Source organism: Mesocricetus auratus, unplaced genomic scaffold (assembly GCF_017639785.1).
Source record: "Mesocricetus auratus isolate SY011 unplaced genomic scaffold, BCM_Maur_2.0 Super-Scaffold_100041, whole genome shotgun sequence".
NCBI classification, from domain to species: Eukaryota; Metazoa; Chordata; class Mammalia; order Rodentia; family Cricetidae; genus Mesocricetus; species Mesocricetus auratus.
Window position 1 is genome coordinate 9,905,325 of NW_024429218.1, and position 23,068 is coordinate 9,928,392.

Genomic DNA, 23,068 nt, shown 5'->3' on the forward strand with positions numbered 1-23,068 from the left:
CCTTCACAGCACATAAGACAGACATAAGTAACAATTTAGCCCTCTATCAAATATGAGTATATTGATTTTTTTCTTTTACATTTTTAACAGGATATTTATTACTAGGATTTTCCTAAATCTCAAACAGTTTCTTTAAACATTATCAGACTCATTTTTTGGGAAAAGGCACAGCAAGCATCAGATTTTCTCAGATCATACTGGATGAGAGGCTACGTCATATTGTTTAAAATTAATCCTTCAGTAATAAGGTGAGTATATCAATTTGATCTGTCTGCACAGTTATCAGGTGGCTGCTCATCTCACCGTGTAGAAAACTCTTGCGCCTTACATGGGTTCAAATTTGTTACTGGAGTTCCCTTAATGTTTATTACTTAAGTGTTTCAAAAATGTTTGTATGAAGCAAGTTCCCAAACCACATTATGTGTGACATCATAAGACATCAATGTACAGTAGAGTTACACTGTAGACTTATTAAGAAATCATCTCATCTATGGTCACTAGCTTATAGCACAAAAACCATTATCATAGCCTTTTAAAGATGAACCTTAGTTTTGAAATTGTTTGAAATTTGGCTAGGCCTTCAAATGTAATAAATGTTCTATAACATGTTTCTAGCAAAAACTTTTCTCTTGTATTAATGGAATGGGAATTTCTTAAAATTAGTACAAAATACTCCAAAGGGAGTGTGTCTCTTGGCTGGGCTTTCCTATAATTTGCTAATGCTGTGTTTGTGTGAAACCGTTCCCATCCTTGTGCAGTGTGCTCCCTTGACTGAACTTCATTCAGCTAAGGGATGATTTTACTTTTGATTGAGACAGGATCTCACTTTGCAGCCCAGGCTGGCCTCGAACTCCATTCCCTCTGTCTCCGTCTTCAGAGTGCCGGGATTGCAGGTCAGCACCATCGTGTGCTGCTAGCAACAACTGGGATTTTACTTTTCAGTTTTCTTTATGTTTATTTATGTGCGTTGTGGGAGGAGAGGGGTGTGTGTGTGCGTGTGTGAGTGCAGGTGCCTGAGGTCCCCCCAGGGTTGGGGTTACAGATAGATGGGACTGTGAGCTGTCTGATGTGGGTGTTGGTCCCCTGGAAGAGCAGTTCTCACTGTTAACTGCGGAGACATTTCTCCAGACCAACAATAACTTTCAAATAGAGGCGCTGAGTGCATTGCTGCATGCATTGCTGCATGCATTGCTGTGGCTGCTGCTGCCTTGCAGGAAGCAAGGGATTTCCCATGTAAATGAATTAGCTGAATAATTATTTAAGGCTCTGTCCTTGACTTTTATTAAAGAACTGTGTACTTTTTTCTTTCCTTTAAAACTGTCATGCTCTCCTTTTTATTTTATTTTATATTTAAAGACATATATGACTATATTCCCTTAGAATGTGAGGGTAGAAAAACTATCCCACCCCCACCCCCAAATGTCACAAGTCTTTTGGCCCATGGACTGCTTTTGCTACTATTACCCAAAATTTTTTAAAAAATTGTTTTGGGTTTTGGTTTTTCAAGACAGGATTTCTCTGTGAAACAATCCTGGCTGCCCCGAAACTCACTTTATAAACCAGGCCGACCTCAAACTCGCAGAAATCCACCTGCCTCTGCCTCCCAAGTTCTGGGATTAAAGGTGTGTGTGACCACCACCTGGCTCAGGAAATACCTACATTATCTTATACTGGTGATTAAATTTCTGCACCTCATTAAATTTTATATTCAGTCTCAGAATCTCATAAATTATTATGAAAGGATTGCTGTGTATGCTTTTGCTCTTGGTTGCCCCGACACTTCTGCAGATATATTTACATTCTAAATGTGGTTTTCCTACCTTCTTTTTCTTTAGCATATGCAGTGGTGGGTTCCATTATGGCATCTTACACGTATTTTGTTGTCCTCGTCCCTCCTCCCCATCTCCCCACAATGCTTGGCCTGGTCCTGCTGTCCCTCCCCCACCCACCCCACCCCAGGTTTTGCTTTCATGTAACCTGCAGCCATAACCTTTTCTCTCTCCCCAATCTCTCCCCCCCCCTCCTCCTGGTCTCTTTTCTAGTTCAGTGACACATAGCAAAGTGACTTCACATGGCCCACAGGGTTTCTTTAGCTGCAATGATCATATATATATATATATATATATATATACATATATGTGTGTGTGTGTGTGTGTGTGTGATACATACATACATATATTTATATATCATATATATATGCTTCCCAGAAGCCCTACAGATGGAGTCTACATTCAATAATTTGACAGTGCAATCAAATTGAAATTGGCATTGTCTACTATTGCAAGTGAGGAGTTGCAGGCTTTGTTGGTGCCCCGTTATCTTTTCTGCTTCAAGAAGATGGTGTGACCATACCCAGGTGAACAGGATAATTGAGTAATATCAGAAAATTAATGCAGAAGTAATTATATACTGGATAATTGAAAAGTTCCTTCTGGATGTTATAGGGCACAGAAGCCAGTCAAAGATGGTGCCGAGGGGAAGTCAGATGGGAGAGTCCTGAGTTGTTTACTAAAAAAGATGATTGGTTGCCTGAATCAAACAAGATGAGGTCACTGCTTGAACAGCTCATGTTCACTAGGTAAAGCCTAGGGAGCCTAGGCTCCTGATAGGCTGACCTTTAAAATCATTGGCTGGCTGTTTCACGCTCTGGGGTTTTTTTGCTTTAAAAGATGCTTGCTGTGGGTCAATAAATTAGTTCCTGCTTGACTAGACTCCCTGCTGCGTCTGATTATCTCCGGGATCCTGGGAGGCTGGGTAATGAGCGAGCAGCACACTTACCCTTCCTCTGACCCAGCTCAACCTTCCATGGCTGGGCTAAGACCCTGCATGTGGCACCCGAACCTGGAACATGAAGGACCTAAACCTCGGCCGAGGCCAAGTGGTCTCTCAGGGTAGGTGAGATCCTTAGTATGGGTAACTCTAGTTTCAGTAAGAAGGGAGAAGGAGAGGGACCAGAGAAGTTCCCCAAAGATGAGGCAGAGGAGGAATGGGCCCAACCATCAGCCCCTGGTAACTCCAGATGCTCACTTTATTCTCCCAGGAGCTAGGAGGTTGGTCCCCCCCTACACCGCCCTCAGGGAACCCTATGATTGACCAGACAATGGTCGGGTGAGACCTGGAGACCCAGTTTATGAAGAGGCCTACCCAATCAAGGAGGAACGGGAGGATGCAGTAGGTCCGCACAAGCCTACCCAGTAAACTTGGCCCTGGGCCAGGCAGGCCTCTAGACTGGCATCCTGGGAGGCCAAGGATCTTAAAGAGCTCCACAAGGCTGTGGCAGAAGATGGTCCTAATTTCCTTCCTGTTGCAGGACCTCTCCTACTATCGTGAGTCCCCAAAGACTGGCTGGATGTGGCTGATGCAGCCCTCTCTAGTTCTCAGTTTATTAAACTGTGGGTATGGGCTAAGGCAAATAGGCAAGCTAACCCCCCATCCCTATTACCTGTGCTATGCTGTCGGGAATGGGGTTCAGCAAGCAGGGATCCCTCGGCTGAATCAAGATCAGGTAACACAGACTGGGTTGAACACCTGGGCTAAACTGGATGATGGGTCTACTGAGTCCCCCCACAGCTGGAGTGAGGCAGAAGCCCGGAGAGCCTTTGCCAGAGTTTATAGACCAGGTCCAACCGAGCGTTTGCGAAAGCTGCTGCCCAGAGACCTGAGTACAATTTATCAAACTGCTGGTATGGGAAGGGATGAATGGGGGCCATAGAATGCTCTGCGTGGGATTAAAAGACAGTTCTCTGAGCAGATGGGTGGTAGCCTCCCAAGATGTAGGTACCCAACACCAATCCCAGTCTCTGGCCCTGGCCTTACAGGCACAGATGACTGCCATCACAGAGGTCATCACCCAGGCTCTGGCAAACCCCAGGGTCAAGGGTCCTTGAGGCTGCTGGAGAGGAAACGGCAATGGTGGTCAAGGCTCGTCTTCCGAAATAACAGGGCCAATGCAATGATACCTAACCATGTCCAAGGGCTCTGGACCCTTGAGAAGCATTTATGTTCTTTAAAAATTTCAGATGATGTCCGACTTCCCAACCGCTCTGATACTCCCGCTGCTGATGCTGACTGCTCCAGTGACCATCCCCAGAACTCTCATCGTCTCCAAAAGATGACGTGGATGATGATCAATGCTGGCAATGCAGATGTCCTCAACAACACCACGAATAAGGCAGTCCCCCAGACCTGATGGCCCACTCTTCGACCTCTGTGACCTGGCCTGAGGATCTTGGGACACAGGAGACTGAACTCTTCATCAAGGACGATCTGAATGTGGAGGGTTGTAGGGGTGCCACCTGCCCCATGTATCAGACCCCCAATCCCTGGGCTGCTCACATGCTCCCAATAGGGCAGCCTTAAGGGACACTGACTTTTACATATGCCCGGGGAGCAATCGAACAGTATAGTGGGTTAAATGCCTTCTACTGTGCACAATGGAGGTGTGAGAAAATCAGGGATGGACTCCTGGACAAGGCAATCCCCACCCTGTTGAGTTCCTTTATAGTAATAACCTTAATTTGTGTCTTTGAGCCTTGTTTTTTCAAAAGGCTGCTCAGACTAGTCAGAACAAAGACTCGAGAAACCCAACTGATGACCCCTCGTGTACATTGCGATTGGCTCAGCCCTGAGGATATCTCCCTTTTGAGTGAAACTTGACAAAAGCTGCGTTTAGAGGTGAACCTCTGCCGAGGTGCCCAGACCCGTACTTCAAAATGAGGTGGGCCGTAGTCTAAAACAAAAAGGGGGAACCTGCAGGGCACACGAGCCAGTCAAAGATGGTGCTGAAGGGAATTCAGATGGGCGACTCCTGAGTTGTTTACTAAAAAAGATGATTGGTTGCCTAAATCAAACAAGATGAGGTCACTGCATGAACAGCTCGTGTTCACTAGGTAAAGCCTAGGACGCCTAGATGTATGATAGGCTGGCCTTTAAAACCATTGGCTGGCTGTTTTCCCACTGTAGGGAAAAGGGACCAGTCAAAGAAACACACCCTGAGCAGAGCCAAAGAAACACACTTTGGCCCTGCAACCAGAACCAAAGAAATGTACCCTGACCCTAAAACCAGTGCCAAAGGAACACACTTTGTCCCTGGAATCAGAGTCAGTGAAAGAAATGTACCCTGGCCCTAAAATTGGAGCCAAAAGGCTAAAAAGGACCAGAGAAAGAAACACACTTTGGCCCTGAAACCAGAGCCAAATCTGACCCTAATCCTGTGTAAAAAAGTAACCAATCCCAGAGCAGAGCTCTAGCCAATCTGAGCTCAGCACTGAAATCGGACCAATCCCTACCCTGGAAAAACTTCCCCAACCCCAGGAATCCCTATATAAACCCTGTGTATGTTCAGCTTGGCTGGTCCAGCTGCCTTCCAATAAACCCCTTTAGATGAGCTTCGGGTGAAGATCTTCTTTTGCGGGGGCGACAGAGCAGAGGTGACCCTGGGCAGAGCAGAGCAGAGCAAGCAGAGGCGACCCTGGGCAGAGCAGAGCAGAGCAGAGCGAGCAGCGCTGTAACACTTGCCCGGGAAACCTTCCTTGGCAGAGCGGAGTTGTTACACTCTGCTCCCGGCTCCCTGCTCTCCGCTCTCCGCTCTCCAGGAGCAGAGCTGAACTGTAGCAACTTCGCCCGAGAAACCACCTGCGGAGCAAAACTGCTACACTAGGCGAACATCCCCAGCTGGAAGACCCTGTCCTGCCGGAGTGGAGCTGACACACCGGAGAAGCCTTTCTCTGAGGCAAGGCTGTAAGCTGCCAAGCTTACTGCAACCTGTGGTGGTCCTTGGCTCCCGAGCTCCAGGATACCTTTCTACCTGAGCTGTGTAACACTCAGTATCCTTGGCTCCCGAGCTCCAGGATATCTTTCCACCTGAGCTGTGTAACACTGAGTATTCTGTGACTCCCGAGTGCCAGAATACCTGACCCACTCCTGTTCCATTCTGTCCTGACCCATCCCGATGAAACGCTTACACCCACTCTGTGGTTTTTGCTTTAAAAGATGCTTGTTGTGGGGCAATAAATGAGTTCCTGCTTGACTAGACTCCCTGCTGTGTCTGATTGTCTGGGGGATCCTGGGAGGCTGGGTAATGAGTGAGCAACACACTTACCCTTCCTCCTACCCAGCTCAACCTTCCGTGGCACAGGTTTCTTTTTTATTTCAAGAATATTGAAGATAATACACATATAAGAGTAAACTTTGCCATGCCTCATCCTCTGATATGCTGGTTTCCAATGGTATCTTTCAGAAACCAGAAGGGTAGGATAAATAAATTTTCCAGAACAGAGAACACAGTGAGCACAGTTCTTGAAGTGACTGCTCATGTCAGGACAAAACCAGAGCTTCCGTCAGGGATATTGTTAGCCTAAAGAGTTGAATTTTAAAACAGTACAATTAGACACATTGTCAACATTTAAGAACTGTATTTTATTGGAGTAGACAGCAAGGGCATCACACAGAAATAGCTAACAGTTCAGAAGTGTGCTGCTGTCGTGGAGAGGCTCTGTGGGAACTGACTTCTATGCTGTGATCAAGCATAGAACCAGTCTGGGCCTGCTTGTACCACCATGTCTTATAACTGCCTTTTAATAAACACATTTCAGCTATAAACCTACCCGAGTGCCATGGGAATCCATCATCAGATACCTTGGTACATGACATATTTTTGATCAACATTCATTTCTGTCACAGGATGGAATCCATGAATTATTTGGGAGTGTTTATTTTGGGAACAAGTTCTCTTTCCATCTTTTCTTTATTGATTTATATATTTTTGAATTTAAACTAGAAACAAGGTTGCTTCACATGTCAATTCCAGGTCCCTCTTTCTTTATTGATTTCTTATTGCATTGCTGTTGGGATGAGCTTATCCGTGTGGTAATACCTGAGGACTCTTGTGAGTTCAAGTGTTCTGTAACTTAGACAAGAATATGTGCTCCCTGAACTTGCCCTTTCAAACACTGCATTCACTTGTTTCTGTGGATGCTGATTTTGTAAATTAAAAACACTTTTTTTAAATTTTGTTTTTTTTTGAGACAGGGTTTCTCTGTGTATCCCTGGATGTCCTGGAACTCACTCTGTAGACCAGAATGGCTTTGAACTCAAAGAGATCAGTCTGCCTCTGCCTCCAGAGTGCTGGGGTTAAAGACACAGGCCACCACAGCCTGGTAAAAATGCCTTTTAAAAGTATTTTTGAATTGTTGGATACAGAGTTCTCTGATATTTAAGTCTTTAGTTCTCACAGATTTTTGCAGCCATCAGTTTCTTATAGACATCTTTTTGTTTGTTTGCTTGTTTTGTTTTTTGAGACAGGGTTTCTCAGTGTAACTTTGGAGCCTTTCCTGGAACTTGATCTGTAGACCAGGTTGGCCCCGAACTCAGAGATCCACCTGCCTTTGCCTCCAGAGTGCTGGGATTAAAGACGTGTGCCCCCAATGCCTGGCTATAGGCATCTCTTAAGGCAGTTATTCAATAGTAAACTGTTCCATTTATGTTACATATTTTAAGCAATAATAAACAATTATTTTTCTTATACTTTAACCAAATGCCATGACTTAATTTTGTATGTATATGTTATACACAGGCATATGCGCATGTTCTTGTGTGGGCAGATGCCCATCTATGTGCAGGTATGCATGCTCATGTATGTGTATACATGTGGAGGACAGAGGTCAACTTTGGGTGGCATTCCTCAGTAGCTGTCCACCTTGTTCTTTTGAGAAAAGTCTCTCATCAGGACCTGATGCTCACCAATTTAGCCAGGTGACTGTTATCTTGCCAGTCCACACACATCCGCCTCAGCATGACCTGTGACACATGACAGTTTGTAAGACTGCAGAAGTATCCATTTCCTCCTCTCCTTTGAGAAGAACAGCATACACAGCTTCCAAAGAGCTCAAATTTAACTCAAAAGTCTACCTTTTGGAGTGTCTTAATTATTTTACTTAATTGTCCTAAATATATATATGTTCGGATTCAAATGGTCTTCCCCATGTCTATGCCAAGCAAGCGCAAAAGGTCAAAGGTCCCTCCCTCCAGGTGTGGTTCTTCTCAAGAGGCAGCACTCCTCAAACACCACTTCCTTGGGCCTGTAAACCAGTCATCCAAGCCTGGAGCAGAAGGCTGGAAGGTTAGGGCCTGCCGCTGCTGCGGGCACTCAATGCCTGGCAGCCAACCAAGGGTGAGGCTGAAGTCAGATGCCCTGATACTCAAAGGGCCATTGGAACCACAGCTGGATCCCGGGAACATGCAGGAGCTGCAAGGAAACAGGAAGGAAGTAGAAAACAAAAGCAGTTACCCTGTCCTTAAAGTTTGCAAAGTTTGGGCACTGCTACTGAGGAACGGTGACCTTCGTGTCCATTCTTGACTGGCTCTGCTGCTCACAAATTGGGGGAGGGGTCATGGACCTGGCTCACCACTCAGGATCTCAGACTCACAGGCTATCAGGAGACTTTAGGAACCTGGTGCCAATTGGGGGGCATAAAAGAACAAGTATTGCCCCTTGGTGGCTTGGGAGTTTGCTCTAAGGTGACAGCATTGAGTCTATGCCATTAAAACCACTTTTCCGAGAGGCCTATGTGGAGGTGCTGAGCAGTGCAGCAGGTCTTTAGAAACCAGATTTGCTGGGTTTTTAATGAACATTGTTCTGTAAGCTCTTCAGGCTGTGCAAGTCTGAGCCATGTTCTCTGTTGCCCGAACTTCTCTCAAGTGTTGATATAAAACGTCACCAACGGTACTTTCTGCTACTGACCACGTCAGTCAGCTTCCCATCCCTTCCACAAGTACCTAAGCCCATCAACATAAAATGTGGCTATCATGGCTCATTGCTGTGGAGCTCCTTGTCCAGGGCTGTCTGGCACTATTGCTTTTGGGGGTCTGCGGCATCGCATCCCTGTGTGAGTGTCTGGCAGAGCAGAGCTTACCAGCTCAGGGTCAGGAGGAGGGGAAGGACAAGAAGGGGCCCCATTGTCTCCTTTGCAGGCAGGTCCCTGGGGTCTGAAGACTTCCCACTAGGTCCCAACCCCTAACCCTTCCACCACCTTCCACACACCAAGCTTAGAGAGCACTGAGAGAACCAGGAATGTTAATCGCACAGGTGTCTCCTCAGTTGGGGAGGGAAAAACCAAACACCCGCATTCCATCCAGAAAGCTGAGCATGGAGGTTGCTAACAACCTGGTGACCTTTGTATTCTCTGAAGGGACAGACTTAAACCTAATTCCCCAGAATGATGGATTGTTCCAGATCATTCCCTCTTACTGCTTCTCTACGAGTGCAAGACCCTGGTGCCCTTACATCTCCCCAAGTCTGAGTATGTAAGGAAAAATTAGTGGCCACTATTGAAGCCATAGCAGAATGCATTGTCTCTGTGGCTTAACTAATTAATATAGGCAAGCATAAGAGAATTGTAAGACAAATCCATTCAAAGGAGATAACCCAAGAGGGAGTGTAAGCTGATAACTTGAGACTTTAGAGAAACAAGTTAACCCCAAAATGATAGTTATGTTTAATGACTGTGTTGCATGTTAATTCTCATCCATGCAGAATCCAAATGCCTTTGGTCAGGGGGGATAAAGGACAGACCTGTGATAGGAGATATATGATATTGTTTTGCCGGGATAAGAATTATTTATAAAGTTTATGTGGAATAGGCCATATTACACCCATTTTGCTCACAGCAAAAGTATTAGCAGAAATTACGAGATGGGTGAGTTGAATATTGCTTTCCCCTTTCCTGGGCCCTCTGTTAGCTATTCTTATAATTCTCTTATGCTTGCCTATTTTGTCCAACACCTGGAATTGGAATGATTATGGGAAATACTGTTGTCTGGAGACCCTTTCCCAAATTCTGTTGTGTCCAAATATGCCTACAATGAACTGCCTGGCATTAGACTCCCCGAAGTCTGATCCAGGCTGATGAAGTCATCCGCACCAGGTTTTCATTCTCATCTCTGTGTGGTTTGCTTCCTTGTATGACACCTGCAGGGATCCCCTCACACACCTGCAACACATGGACCTTTAGGGGAACATTCCAGATTTAAGCTTTAGCAGAGTCTAGCAGTGTAGAAATATTTGCATATGAATAGTGATAATAAATGTCTATTCATTCTTGGATAGAGAAGACAGAGAAGCCTGCATTAATATGGGTGTAGAAAACTGTCATGAGATTGTATACTTAAAGACCTCCCACTCTGTGACAGAAGTTTGAGCAAATAATGGACGCTCAAATCTGGACAGCTGTTTTTCCTGAGAACATGATTTTTGTTTTTTCAAATATTAAAAAAATACCATTGGCATCCATTTATAGATGATTTATTGATTTTAGTAGTTACTTCTGTCATTTAAGGAAGAAATCATTTGTATGAGTTGTTTTATGTTGCTAATTTTAGATTTTTCTCTATAAGCACAGATAAAATGTGTAATTAAAAAAAAAAGACACAGTTCATCAAAACGGATGCCAGACATACAGCTTAAGCCAGACAGTGTTCATAGAAAACCAGAAAAAGCTGATGGAAAGTGAAAAGCACTGCCAGTCAGGTGGTCACGTGATTATATAAGGGAACTAGATGGGATATATATTTCTTCCACAAGGAAGGCAACGTTTTAAAACCCCAAATAGTTAGTTACTCTTTCTAAATTGTTTCAGATCATAGCAAATTTCCAAATTCTTTAATGGTGCAAATGTAATTTCTTTTTTTTTTTTTTTTTTTTTTTTTTTTTTTGGTTTTTCGGTACAGGGTTTCTCTGTATTGTTTTGGAGGCTGTCCTGGAACTCACTCGGTAGACCAGGCTGGTCTGGAACTCACAGTGATCCGCCTGTCTCTGCCTCCCGAGTGCTGGGATTAATGGCGTGTGCCACCAACGCCCGGCTGTAAATGTAATTTCTAATCTGGATAATGATCACACACACACACACACACACACACACACACACACACACACACACACACACACTACATAGCAACAAATGCTAACTGGTGCAAAGCCACAGCAATCTGTCCTGGCTAATATTATGTAAATCCAGGTTGTATGAACCCCAGGGACCAGCTAGGAAACTTGTTACATTGAATGATCAGGTTTTCAAAAGATCATTTTATTACTTTCATAGAAGCTTCGAAGACAGCTGAAAAATGTCTTCCATACAAACATGAAAGAGGCTGGAGTTGGAGCTCAGGGTCAGAGTTTCAGAGGAAGTCCGTGACCCTGCAGGAAAAAAAAGGTGATGTCGCAGTGCATGGGTGACTTGGTACTTCTTTGACACGTACTTCCTCCTCTAGGCTACCTGTGAGAATACACTGACAGAACAGGTTTAATACTGTTTGAGACACCTACATGGTGCTTAAACACCTGTGATGTGTCAAAAGGCTCAGAATAAAGACTCACCATGCTCAGCAGTAGTGATAGGGCAACAACTACTCTTGCATATTGTTACAATTGCCACATTGTAACAAGCAGCTAAGCACCTTCCTAAACAGAGGCCCAGCATCTCGCCTATTCTGCTCATAGCCACTGAGGAGGAGACTTGTCTAGGAACACTACAGTATTCACAACAGTTCTAAATTGGAAGCTATTCAAATATCCATTTAAAAGCAGATTTGAAAACAGCTGAACATCAGTAAGTACAGCAGTAAGGAGGTACAAACACCCAGATGCATCTCAGTTATGCTGGCTGGTGGGGAGTGGGAAGCGGGGGTGGGGTGGGGGGTAAGGGTGGGGGGTAGGGGGTGGGTGGTGTTTAAGTTCTATTTCTATCAGATTCCACAGGAACTCTGTGGTTGCTAGGGATGTGGTCAAGAAAGCTTTTGGAAGTGACAAGCTCCTTTGTTTGTTGTGTTCCTTGGGTGTTTGCATATCCCCAGAGTCAGCAAATTGTGTACAAAACATACTCCAAAGAACCAATTAAAAAATGATAGGATTGCAGGGCAGTGATGACACAAGCCTTTAATGCCAGCGCTCGGGAGGCAGAGGCAGGCAGATCTCTGTGAGTTGGAGGCCGGGCTGGACCTACAGCCTCCAAAACAATACAGAGAAACCCTGTCTCCTAAAACAAAAAACAAAAAACAAACAAACAAAAAAAAGATAGGATGATGTCCAAAGAGAAGCAGAAGTGACTTGAAGACACCCCCTTCAGTTAAACCTAGGGCAACTGGTTACTGCAGTAACTGAGCCTAGTGATTAAATAAGACACAGAATCTATGCACTTATGCTTAGATAGAATGGATTCATGGGTAGAGATGTATACAGTTTTAAAAATATATTGTTGCTTGCGCCTAATAAAGGATGAAAATAGGTTAAAATTACTGTATTGAAACCATAGTAAAATTGACTGACTCAAGCAAAACTGATTGACACATTCTAAGTCAAGGAGACAGAATGAGCACAGATGGACAGAAAACCGGACATTCACACAGACTCAAAGTTGGTCACACAAGCTAATACTGGAGACAAACAACACACAGAGGGGAAAGAAATCAGATAACACCTTCAAGGAGTGTTCAAGATTAATAAAGCCAATTATGTGTCTTTGGAAAATTTTTAATATTGCCAGAGCGAAAAATATATAGTTTTATTCATAATGTTAACATTTAACATGTTACGTGTGAAATAGGAAGCTTCCTGACTGGTAATCATGAGCATTTAGCTGTTAAAGAGATATAGAAAAATATCTACCATATGAAGTTTGGCACGCCTATCTCGACAATCTTCTAAAATCTGCGATTGAGCCAAAATTCGGGGAACAAGGAATGTGATCTGATACAGAGTTTGCCTAGCACACTCCAGCATTAACAGTATGGTGGTCCAAAGGTCAGAAAGTAAAGAGGATTAGAAATTTAAGGTCCTCGTTGGCTACACAACTAGTTTGAGGCCAGACTGGACTAGATAGCCTCCCCCACCTTCCCCGTCATAGAACAAAACAACCACAAAGAAAAAAAAAGAAAGGAAACAAAAAGAAAACTAAACTAACTTAGGTCCGTCCATCCATCCCATCCCATCCATCCAGGAACCAATTAAGGCGCGACACGTGGAACCGGGCAGTCTGCAGAGCGGGCAGTCTGCGCTCCAGAGAGCTACCGGCGTTGGGAGCACTGCATCCCCTGGGTCACCGCGCGGTCGCTGGGTCCCGAGCGGCCGTTGAGCCCGTGGCTCGCGTACCCGGGCGGCCGCAGCATCCTCCGGCGGCCGCTCGCGCATGCTCAGTTAGCAGTGGCTGCTGGGCGGCTGCCGGCAGGGTCCGTCTGGGGAGACGCCGGGGACCTAATAGCGGCCAGTCGGACCCCTGAGCTGCTCCTGCTGCTGCCGGACACAAGCCCGCAGGACAGGTGCGTGGACCGTGGGGTCGAGGTAAGGAATCGGGTCCGGATGCCCGGGCCACACCCTATCCTGAGACTTGAAGGTTCGGCTGGATGCGGCCAGGTGAGGCTAGAGGTTGAGTTCCAGGGTGAAGGTGCAGCAAGCTAGACTTCAGGGTGGGCTTTGCCAGGCTCGGGGACAGAGATGAGCCCTGGGTGGAGGGAGACGCCACTTGGAGTCCTTTGGGTCCTCCACCTGCTGAGCTGATGCTGGGAAGGCCGGGTGCCCTGCTCATCCTGGAGCCCCTGGAGTCCGTTATCCCAGCGGTTGCCATTGTGGCCCCGTTCCACGGAGTCCTGGCCATGTTCCCAGGCGAGTTCTCACCTTTCTAGAAAACGCAAACACAACCAACTTGGGCTCCTCATAAGCAGCCCGTGCAATCCATCTCTGCGAAGCCAAAAGGACTCCTGCCCTCCTCCACCACCACCGGGTGAAGGTAGCCGGAGAGAGTGCCTGCCACTCCCTAAGCGCTTGGGTGGAGCCCAGAGAGCACCACTGGGGAGGGAGCCAAAGCGTGTTCAATTCAGCTAAACCTTAATGACTAGAGACTCATTACTGAGCCTGTTTACTATCAGTCGGATACTTTAGTGAACTTAAGTGGCATCTGCCCCACCCAGGAGGAAGAGGCTCTTCAGGGGTTTGCTGGGGCTAAAAACTAGATAGCTAGGAAGCTGGGGACTGGAGACAGAGATATAAACAGAAACAAACAAATCAGACAAAATAACACAGTCAATGGGAAGACGTTGTGGAACATGATCAATTTGTGTTGAAACTTTCTGATGCAGGAAATGGTAAATCGTGTTTTGGTTAGTTGGCTGTCTGTCTGTCTGTCTGTCTTGCCCTGAAATTTTCACATCTCTCTAGGTAAATTTTTAGGTAAATTTTTTTTCGAGACAGGGTTTCTCTGTTTTGTTTTGGAGGCTGTCCTGGAACTCGCTCTGTAGACCAGACTGGCCTCGAACTCACAGAGATCCACCTGCCTCTGCTTCCGGAGTGCTAGGATTAAAGGCATGTGCCACCAAGGGATTAAAGGCATGTGCCACCAACGCCCGGCCTTTTTAAAAAATGTGTAGCCCAGGCTGGCCTCGAACTCGTGATGCTCCTGCCTCTGCCTCCTTCAGCAAATCCTACCCGCGTGTGCCACCACAACCGGCGTAATTGTAATTTTGATGACTTTCTAGTCTACATTTCACTGGTGTTGTCATCTAGTCACTTTGGCCGTGTCTCCTAAACTCTTAGAACCAATAGTCTCCTTCTGTCCTGTTTTTCTAGTTGCTCAGGATGGCTTATTATGTGTAAACGGTAGTGTGTGTTGATGGATATAAAGGCACCCATGGGTGCTGCAGATTAGTGTCGGGGCTTGTTTGGGTGCCTAATAAATTTTCCTTCTTAACTACGTACTTAGAAAAGCGTACCTGTCAGCTTTGGGAGGATCTCAGCTCTTGTCACTCAACCCTCTCCCTCACTTGATAGGTGAGAAGAGACCCAGAGCAATTGCCCAGTTGAGTTCACCTCTGGACAACAGCTCTGGCCACTGTGAAGGCATGAGGTGAGCAGGCTTTGGCCACTGTCATTCTGTAGCTGAGCTTCTGAGGCCACGCAAGAGAACCAGTTTTCAGTCATCCACTCCTGAGATGCTCCCTTGGCGTCTGATACCTCAGTCAGTATAGGCCTGAACACAGGCAAGAGTCCTCAGTAATCAGAGGAGCTATTTACAGGAGTGTGGGTGTGTTAAGAAGGAAATTACTGGGGCTGGAGAGATGGCTCAGTGGTTAAGAACACACACTGTTTTTGTGGAGGCCCTGGATTCAGTTCCCAGCACCCACATCGGATACTCACAACCACCTGTAGCTCCAGTTCCAGGTCAAGGATGCCCTTTTCTGGCACCCACATAACATGTATTATATATAGCCACACAGGAGAAACACACATATATGTAAATAAAACCTTTAGAAATATGTACCGAGAATACTCAGAATGAAAGAGCAAGTCTTGGAAGACGCAGTGTATGACAAGAAATGTGGAAAGACCGGGCGTTGGTGGTTCACGCCTTTAATCCCGGCACTCGGGAGGCAGAGGCAGGCGGATCTCTGTGAGTTCGAGACCAGCCTGGTCTGCAAGAGCGAGTTCCAGGACAGCCTCCAGAGCCACAGAGAAACCCTGTCTCGAAACATCCCCCCCCAAAAAAAAGATCTGCTGGAAATGTTTTAAGCAGGGTCCAAGTTGAGAGCTATTGCTAGAAAACCCCAGGCTTGCAAGGAGGCCGGGGTTGGTTGTGAAGGTTAGCCATGGTGGAAAACCACATTGGCAACCAGTGATATGTGTCAGGAAGGTCATGTCCCTATGACGGCTGAGGAGTGAAAATGTGTTCATTCCACAAAAGCCCTCCTAATGAGTTTAGTTACCAGAGACCCCAGGGGACCAGTAGCTCTGTCTAGCTGTGTTTTGTTTTCTGGTGGTGAACGCAGGGCCTTGGGCATGCCAGGCTAGTGCTAAGGCACTGTACTTGTTCCCAGCCTAAGTCCATACACTTAGGACCACTGTGGTTGACTTAGAGGTGATGTTAAGAGAAAGAGGAAATAAACCGGGCATAGTGGTTATACCGCCTTTAATCCCAGCACTTGGGAGGCAGAAGCAGGTGGATCTCTGTGATTTCAAGGCCAGCCTGGTCTACACAGTTAAGTTCCAGGACAGCCAAGGCTACACAGAGAAACCCTGTCTCAAAAATCAAAACTAAGAGTTTTATTTATTTGTTTACGAATGGGGTGGTCAAACCCTGTGACACTCATGTGGAGGTCAGAGGACTTTTGGGAATCAGTTCTCACTGATGTGGGTCCTGGGAATTAACCTAGGTCCTCAGGCCATCTTGGTGAGCACAATAAGCTTATTTCAATTCAGAGGAAAGAGCAAATTCAAACTAAGGTTAGTGCTGGGTCATTTTTGAGAGTAAATAATTCCTAAAACTGAAGAGTGACCTCTGAACTGTAAGGTCTGGAAATCCTCAGATAGCTTTCATAGGAAGAAGCAAAACGTATGTATAGGAAGACAACACAGTGTGATGGTGTGCTTTTGTAATCCCAGTGCTGGGAGGCAGAGACAGCCCCTGGATCCCCGGGTACAGCCATTATGGGAAGTACTGTGGAGGCTTTTCAGAAATTAAAAACAGAGTTGTCATATTAATTCTCTTGTTGCTGAGTCATAATGCTGGATAAAAGCAGCATGAGGAGAGCAGGCTTATTGTGGCTTACAGTCTGAGGGTACACAGTCCATGTGGCCGTGAAGGCGTAGGCAGGCCGGAGGAAGAGCAGTCTACAGTCAGGAAGCAGAGAGAAGAATGCTTTGCTCAGCTCCCTGCCTGCTTTTCCTCCAGCTCATGGCCAGCCCAGGGTAGAGCTGTCTTCATTAAGAATGAATCTTCATGCTCTGATTAACACAAGCTGGAAACCCCTGTGAACAGGCCTGCCCAGAAGCTTTCTCTGGGTGATTCTAGATTCTGTCAAGTTGACAACATTGGCCATCCAGGAACTTAAGCTGAAAATTGATTTTGAAAGAAAAAACATGTTTCTAAAATTATAGTGATATTCTTTTACATTTTTTACGTTTATTTATCATGTGTGTGTGTGTGTGTGTATGTGTGTGTGTGTGTGTGTTGTCTTGTGTGTGTGATGGCAGTAGCTGAATATAGAAAATTCCTATTAAGGTAGATCTCTGTTTAGTGGTTTTAAAAATGTTCAAAGTAAACACTGGGGTGGCAGCCAGCAACCTTTAGAAGAAATCAAGGTCATCTGGCCCAGACAGTCATCTAAAGTTTTGATCTGAAAAGGGGCGTGTCCATTGAAATGGGTATAATAATGTATTTTGTGATGTTTTATAAACCATTTTAATGATATATAATTTGTATACTATCAAGTTGAACTGCTTAGTATGTGTAATTATATTTATAGGGTTGGGTAACTGTTACTGAATTCCAATATTAGACATTTCATTGCCCTAAATGTCCACTAGCTGCACCCCTGTCCTGATGTAGCTGGTGTCTCAGCTACTGTCCCGCTCTTGTTTCTCTAAGTGAAATGGTAAAACATCTACAATTCTCCCTAACTGGATTTTCCCTAGAGCAATGGTTTTGTGTTCATCCGTTCTTGTATGAGATCCTGTCTCTCTCTCTGTGTTACTGGATGCTTCTCCATGGTGTGAGCGCTTCAGCTGACATCTGTCTGTACACTCTCCTCAGCTGACGTCTGTACACTCTCCTCAGATGACATCTGTCTGCACACTCTCCTCAGCTGACATCTGTCTGTACACTCTCCTCAGATGACATCTGTCTGTACACTCTCCTCAGCTGACATCTGTCTGTACACTCTCCTCAGATGACATCTGTCTGTACACTCTCCTCAGCTGACTTCTGTCTGTACACTCTCCTCAGCTGACATCTGTCTGTACACTCTCCTCAGCTGACTTCTGTCTGTACACTCTCCTCAGCTGACATCTGTCTGTACACTCTCCTCAGATGACATCTGTCTGTACACTCTCCTCAGCTGACATCTGTCTGTACACTCTCCTCAGCTGACTTCTGTCTGTACACTCTCCTCAGCTGACTTCTGTCTGTACACTCTCCTCAGATGACATCTGTACACTCTCCCCAGCTGACATCCGTCTGTACACTCTCCTCAGATGACATCTGTCTGTACACTCTCCTCAGCTGACTCTGTCTGTACACTCTCCTCAGCTGACTCTGTCTGTACACTCTCCTCAGTGACATCTGTCTGTACACTCTCCTCAGCTGACATCTGTACACTCTCCTCAGCTGACATCTGTCTGTACACTCTCCTCAGATGACTCTGTCTGTACACTCTCCTCAGATGACATCTGTCTGTACACTCTCCTCAGATGACATCTGTCTGTACACTCTCCTCAGATGACATCTGTCTGCACACTCTCCTCAGCTGACATCTGTACACTCTCCTCAGCTGACATCTGTCTGTACACTCTCCTCAGCTGGCATCTGTCTGTACACTCTCCTCAGCTGGCATCTGTCTGTACACTCTCTTCAGCTGGCATCTGTCTGTACACTCTCCTCAGCTGACATCTGTCTGTACACTCTCCTCAGTGACATCTGCACACTCTCCTCAGCTGACATCTGTCTGCACACTCTCCTCAGCTGACATCCCTCTGTATACTCATGAGTTGATGGGTACTTGAATTGACCTACATTTAAGTTGATACAAGAAATGTATTTTATGGCTTATATCTAAGCATTTGTGAGGCTATAAGTTTTGGTTTTATTTTGGCTATCCTTAAGTGGGTCACTGGGTCATGTTGAAACCTGCCACATTATATTCCATCTCTGTTGGTATGTGTGAGGATTCCAGTTTCTCCAATCTTTGTGGTTTTCAATGGTCAGTTTTGATCATAGCAATGCTGGTGACTGTAGTACCGTCTCTATCAGCTCCATCTTCCTTAAGTGGGCCCATATATATCCATAGCTAGCTATTATCTGAGAAGTTTTGCAGTTCTAAGAATCTACTTTAAAAATGTTCCCATGTTGATGTTAGCTTTCGGGAAAGAGCAGATTACATGATGATGATGATGATGATGATGTGTTATTGTATGACCACTTTTGAATCAATGATACTGAACTATTTCAGTGCCCAACACTACTCGAAAGTCTGTTGGCACCACAGGAGAGATCTTGAGTTAGTATATGCTAATGAATCCAGCACTTCTGCTAAGAGGACAACAGGTTGGCTGCATTTGGCATTTCTTCTAGCACAAGGAACAGCAGTTATGCAGAGTTTGAAAAGACATGTGGTCAGACAATCACAGAATTATAGGAACAATGAGCTCAAAAGAGCATGAGCCCCAGGAGACAGCTTTCTATAGCATGGGATTTGATTTGATAAAACACTGTTATGTTAATTAAATACGTGATTAAAAATCCCTAAGTTTTTGGTGTTTAGATGTAAGTGGACTCTAGCTTTATAATTATAAAATGTCTAATTTTGTATATACTTAAGCTACATTATTTAAGACAATGTGAGTGACAATTTAGAGATCATGATAGCTTTTTTCTTTTCACTGAATCAACATTATTTGCATTTGATAGACATTGTTGCTGATGTCTTTAGATTCTTATATCATTAGCTCTTTAGTTTTGGAAGAAGACTTAGAACTGCAAATTTTAAGTTGGCGTTTTATTCATTCAAGGCTTAATTTAAATGATGTTGCTGGCGATTAAAACATCTAGAATAAAGGAGAAATTATTTCTCCCTATGGTTCTTACCAAACAGCATTCTTGCCTGATTTTTCGTGCTTTAATTCCACAGATAGTCAATATGCATTTCCAGAGTGTTGGACTATGCTTGGGTCTTCTGTTCATCACTGTTAATGCAGAGTTTATGAATGATGGCGTTGAGGTGGAAGACGTGAGTGAAAATCCAGAAGAGAGTTCTGTTAAAGAAGACGACCCTTCCTCCGGGGTAAGACGGTTGAGAAGTGAGTTATAAGCTATTCTTCCCATGCTCATAGGAGTGAGAGGTCCCTCAAGATAGGTTCCTTCCCTTCTAACAGGGTTGGTCTTCTCAGTGCATAGGAAAATGTTGCTTTTTTCAACTGTATTCTAAGAGCGTCTACAGAAAAACATTTGTTTGAACCTACTCTGGTTGTGACCCATGAGTATGTGGGAAGTTTTCGCTAGCAAAGCAGGAGTTCACTAGTTAAAGAGAACTAAGTTCTTTAGCAAAGACAAAGGCCGTTAGTTCTAGTTCTGATAATCTGACTTTTGCAGACAAAATGGAAGGTGCCATAACTTGCGGTTCTTCGAGAGGTAAAGGAAGCAGCTTTTGTTTATTTCTCTGTGGGTGGAAAATTTACACAAGGACAATGGATTGGAAAGGGGAGGCGTGCATGACAAGGTGGACTTTAGTTGGGCTGAGCCGTGACTCCACCTCAGCACTGTCAAGGTGTATGTCCTGAGGTGGTGACTGACAGGAGCCCGGGAACTTCACAGAGATTTTGGTTGATCTATTTTAACCATCCTCTGGGGCCTCCATAGTGAGTGTATTCACACCTAATACTGTGATGACCGGAAATCATTCATCCTCCTTTGCTAGCCTCTGCTTAAAGGGCCCAAGTAATAAATAGGAACTACTCACAGATTCCTTTGCTTCCTCTCATCTTATTGGGTTTTTAATATGCAGATAAAAGTTATTATGTTTACAGTGACTATTTTGCTTCCCCTTTAAATTTCAATCTCTGCAAAGATATTTCTTTTGAAACTTAGTTCTTTGACTTACAAAGTCATGCTTGACAACCCGTCATCTGGGGCAAACCCCCTATTACAGGGGTCTTTTAAAGTTCAACTTAAAAAATTGACACATGTGCTCACCACTCATAGGTATATTTGGTGAGATGACAAGAAGTTGGAAAAAACACTTAAAATTTCATTACCAGACATCAGTTGTACAAAATAACAGGTTTCATTAAGACATTACTAAGACATGAGCTTTGCAACCAGAGCCCAGCCACCCGGGGTTCTCTCCTGCCGTGCACAATGTGTACTAGGTTCTGGACAATCAGGGTGACCTCACACATTTGCAAAAATGGGTAACTTTGGCTTAAAAATCTCTTTTCTAGACAATTAAATATAAGACACCTCAACCTGTAGGAGAAGTATATTTTACAGAAACATTTGACAGTGGAAGGCTGGCTGGGTGAGTAATTCTGCAAGAGCACATTTTCTTCAATTTGATGGGTTTTCTGAAGCTATTGTGAGAATTAGCTCTCCTGTGACTGTGGAATAATGTAAAGATGTGTATTTATACAAAGGCAGACACAAATTCAGAATGCAAAGGAAGCACATGGTATTTCCTTATTGTCTGGGTTAGATATTAACAGTGGAGATTCGTAGGACAACTGAGTTATGTTCAGCCACAGTGATGACATGTCTATATGTAGCAATTAACACCTACTGACTAGTGCTTAGATACGTACTCCATTTCTCCCTGAGACACGGTGGTGTGCAAGCTTACTCCCCCACCAATACTCAAGAGCAGATTCTGAGCCTTCTGTGATTGTGCAAAGGCTAGATTTACCAATTAATTTCTTGGCACAAATTCATTTTTAATGAGAACTGGTTGGGTGTCTTCTCGTATTTTTATGTTCATTTTATCTGTAAATTGCAAATCTTATTTCAATGGCAGTTTCTGTCTTCACCTTTACTTACAGGTGGGTCTTGTCAAAAGCAAAGAAGGATGATATGGATTCAGAACTTTCCATGTATGATGGTAAAATACTTACTTAAATATTAGATAACAATAGCTCATGGTCACTAGCCTTTGAGATTATATTTTTGTTGAATTATGTTAGCCAGAAGGGCCAGGCAGTCGTCACAATGAAATGTTTGATTTTTCACCCTGTTCCTCGTCAGTGTCTCAGGGATTGCTGGATTGAGCCAGTTTCTGACTCTTAAATCGTAGTTGGACTTTGACCCCATGGCGTTAGCTTGCACTGCTGTTCTGGGTGATTCACCCCAAGCCCGGGCACTCATAGATCAAGAGCAGAGGTGTGTTAATGAATACTACAAGTGAGCGGCCACCTCTGCAGCCACAGGCCCTGACCGTCATCCACAGGACCCCTGAGGGGGCTGTCTTGAGGCAAGGCTGTGGAAGTGACTTTCAGGGTCATATTTTCTTCCTTAGAAAGACCACCTTGGAGAATGACAAAAAAAAGTCTCCCTTCTGGTCTAACAGCCGCCTCCGCAAGCATCATACATCTGCTGCAGCAGGGCACCCCGCTGTCTAGGAGCACCTAACACACTTAAGCACAAGGAAGGCCTAGCCCTCAGACTCAGCAGGCGGTCCCATCGGAGCATGCGCTAGACCTGAGTTGTCAGTTTTCTCCTCACGGCTTCTGTAATTGGTACAGATAGAGACCACGCCCGCCTGCCGTCCTCTACACAAAATGTCTTCCTTCCCTCCAGCCACCACATGAGGCCGTGTGCGGAGCAATCTAAAGCCACTTACAGAATTCTTCCCCCGCAAAGAAACAATGAGTCCAAGGGACATACTGCTAAAAGTGATCCAAATAAACAACCTAGTATCGCTAAAAACCAGAATGATTTAAGCAACTGTGTTTAAGCACTTCATAGCCCTTTTTTTTTTAACCAAGTAAAATGTTCACTGTACAAAAATACAGGATTGGGGTATGCTTTAGGGAAACCTGCAGACATTTATTTTATTTTTAAGATGGGTCTTAAAATGTAGTCCAGGTTGCTTTCAATCATGTCTTCCTCTGCCTCAACTATCTGAGTAACAATGTGATTACAGGCATGTGCAACAATTCCAATAGTGTCTACACGACAGACTAAAACTCAAACTGCTATGATCATAAGACTTGTGATAGTTTAATTGTTTTTAAAAAGAAAAAAGCAGTCTGGAGCATTAGTGATTTAAATGTGCCTGTAAAAATAATTGTGAGTTGAAACATTATAGCAAAATAACCATCTTCTGCAGGATATAATATATATATATATATATATAATTTTGAAATGAACATAAGTTGATTTTTTCCCTATTTTTAAGAGTGATGCCCCTCGCAGAACTGGGCTCTGGTTGCCCACCTGGCTCACAGCCTGTGTAACCCAGGTCTCACTCACTGCCAGAGCACAGCCCAAGGCCCAGCTCGCTTTGCTGCTTGCTGGCTCAGTGCTTCTCTGGGGGTGTCGCTGCTTCC

The 23,068-nt window shown here is 44.7% G+C and overlaps 2 protein-coding genes and 1 long non-coding RNA gene across 9 annotated transcripts in view; 2 read left to right on the top strand and 1 right to left on the bottom strand.

Moving 5' to 3' along the window:
• The window catches only part of Mgat4d (MGAT4 family member D), a 44,633-nt gene extending 39,584 nt beyond the window's left edge, over window positions 1–5,049 (top strand). For 2 of the 5 annotated variants that reach the window (XM_040734845.1, XM_013118866.3), the window contains one exon: window positions 91–621. Coding sequence is in view for 1 of the 5 variants with exons in the window: in XM_013118866.3 (XP_012974320.1) it covers window positions 91–105 (15 nt within the window). In the remaining 4 variants the exon portion in view is untranslated. The other 3 variants (XR_005872797.1, XR_005872798.1, XR_005872799.1) reach the window with 3 other exon arrangements.
• A 6,011-nt stretch (window positions 5,050–11,060) lies between these two features.
• On the bottom strand, window positions 11,061–13,099 carry LOC121135700. The gene is made up of 2 exons (XR_005872795.1): window positions 12,954–13,099; window positions 11,061–11,191 (listed from the first exon to the last, which is right to left on the bottom strand). It is a non-coding gene; the product is annotated as an uncharacterized LOC121135700 (long non-coding RNA).
• Window positions 13,100–13,205: 106 nt separating this feature from the next.
• Clgn (calmegin) overlaps window positions 13,206–23,068 on the top strand; it is a 32,746-nt gene continuing 22,883 nt past the window's right edge. The window contains exons 1-4 of one of the 3 annotated variants that reach the window (XM_013118859.3): window positions 13,206–13,330; window positions 19,663–19,815; window positions 20,972–21,048; window positions 21,563–21,621. In XM_013118859.3, the coding sequence (XP_012974313.1) occupies window positions 19,672–19,815; window positions 20,972–21,048; window positions 21,563–21,621 (280 nt within the window). In that variant the 5' untranslated portion in view covers window positions 13,206–13,330; window positions 19,663–19,671. Of the gene's footprint in view, window positions 13,331–13,385; window positions 13,403–19,662; window positions 19,816–20,971; window positions 21,049–21,562; window positions 21,622–23,068 lie in introns of those variants that run through there. The other 2 variants (XM_013118860.3, XM_040734843.1) reach the window with 2 other exon arrangements.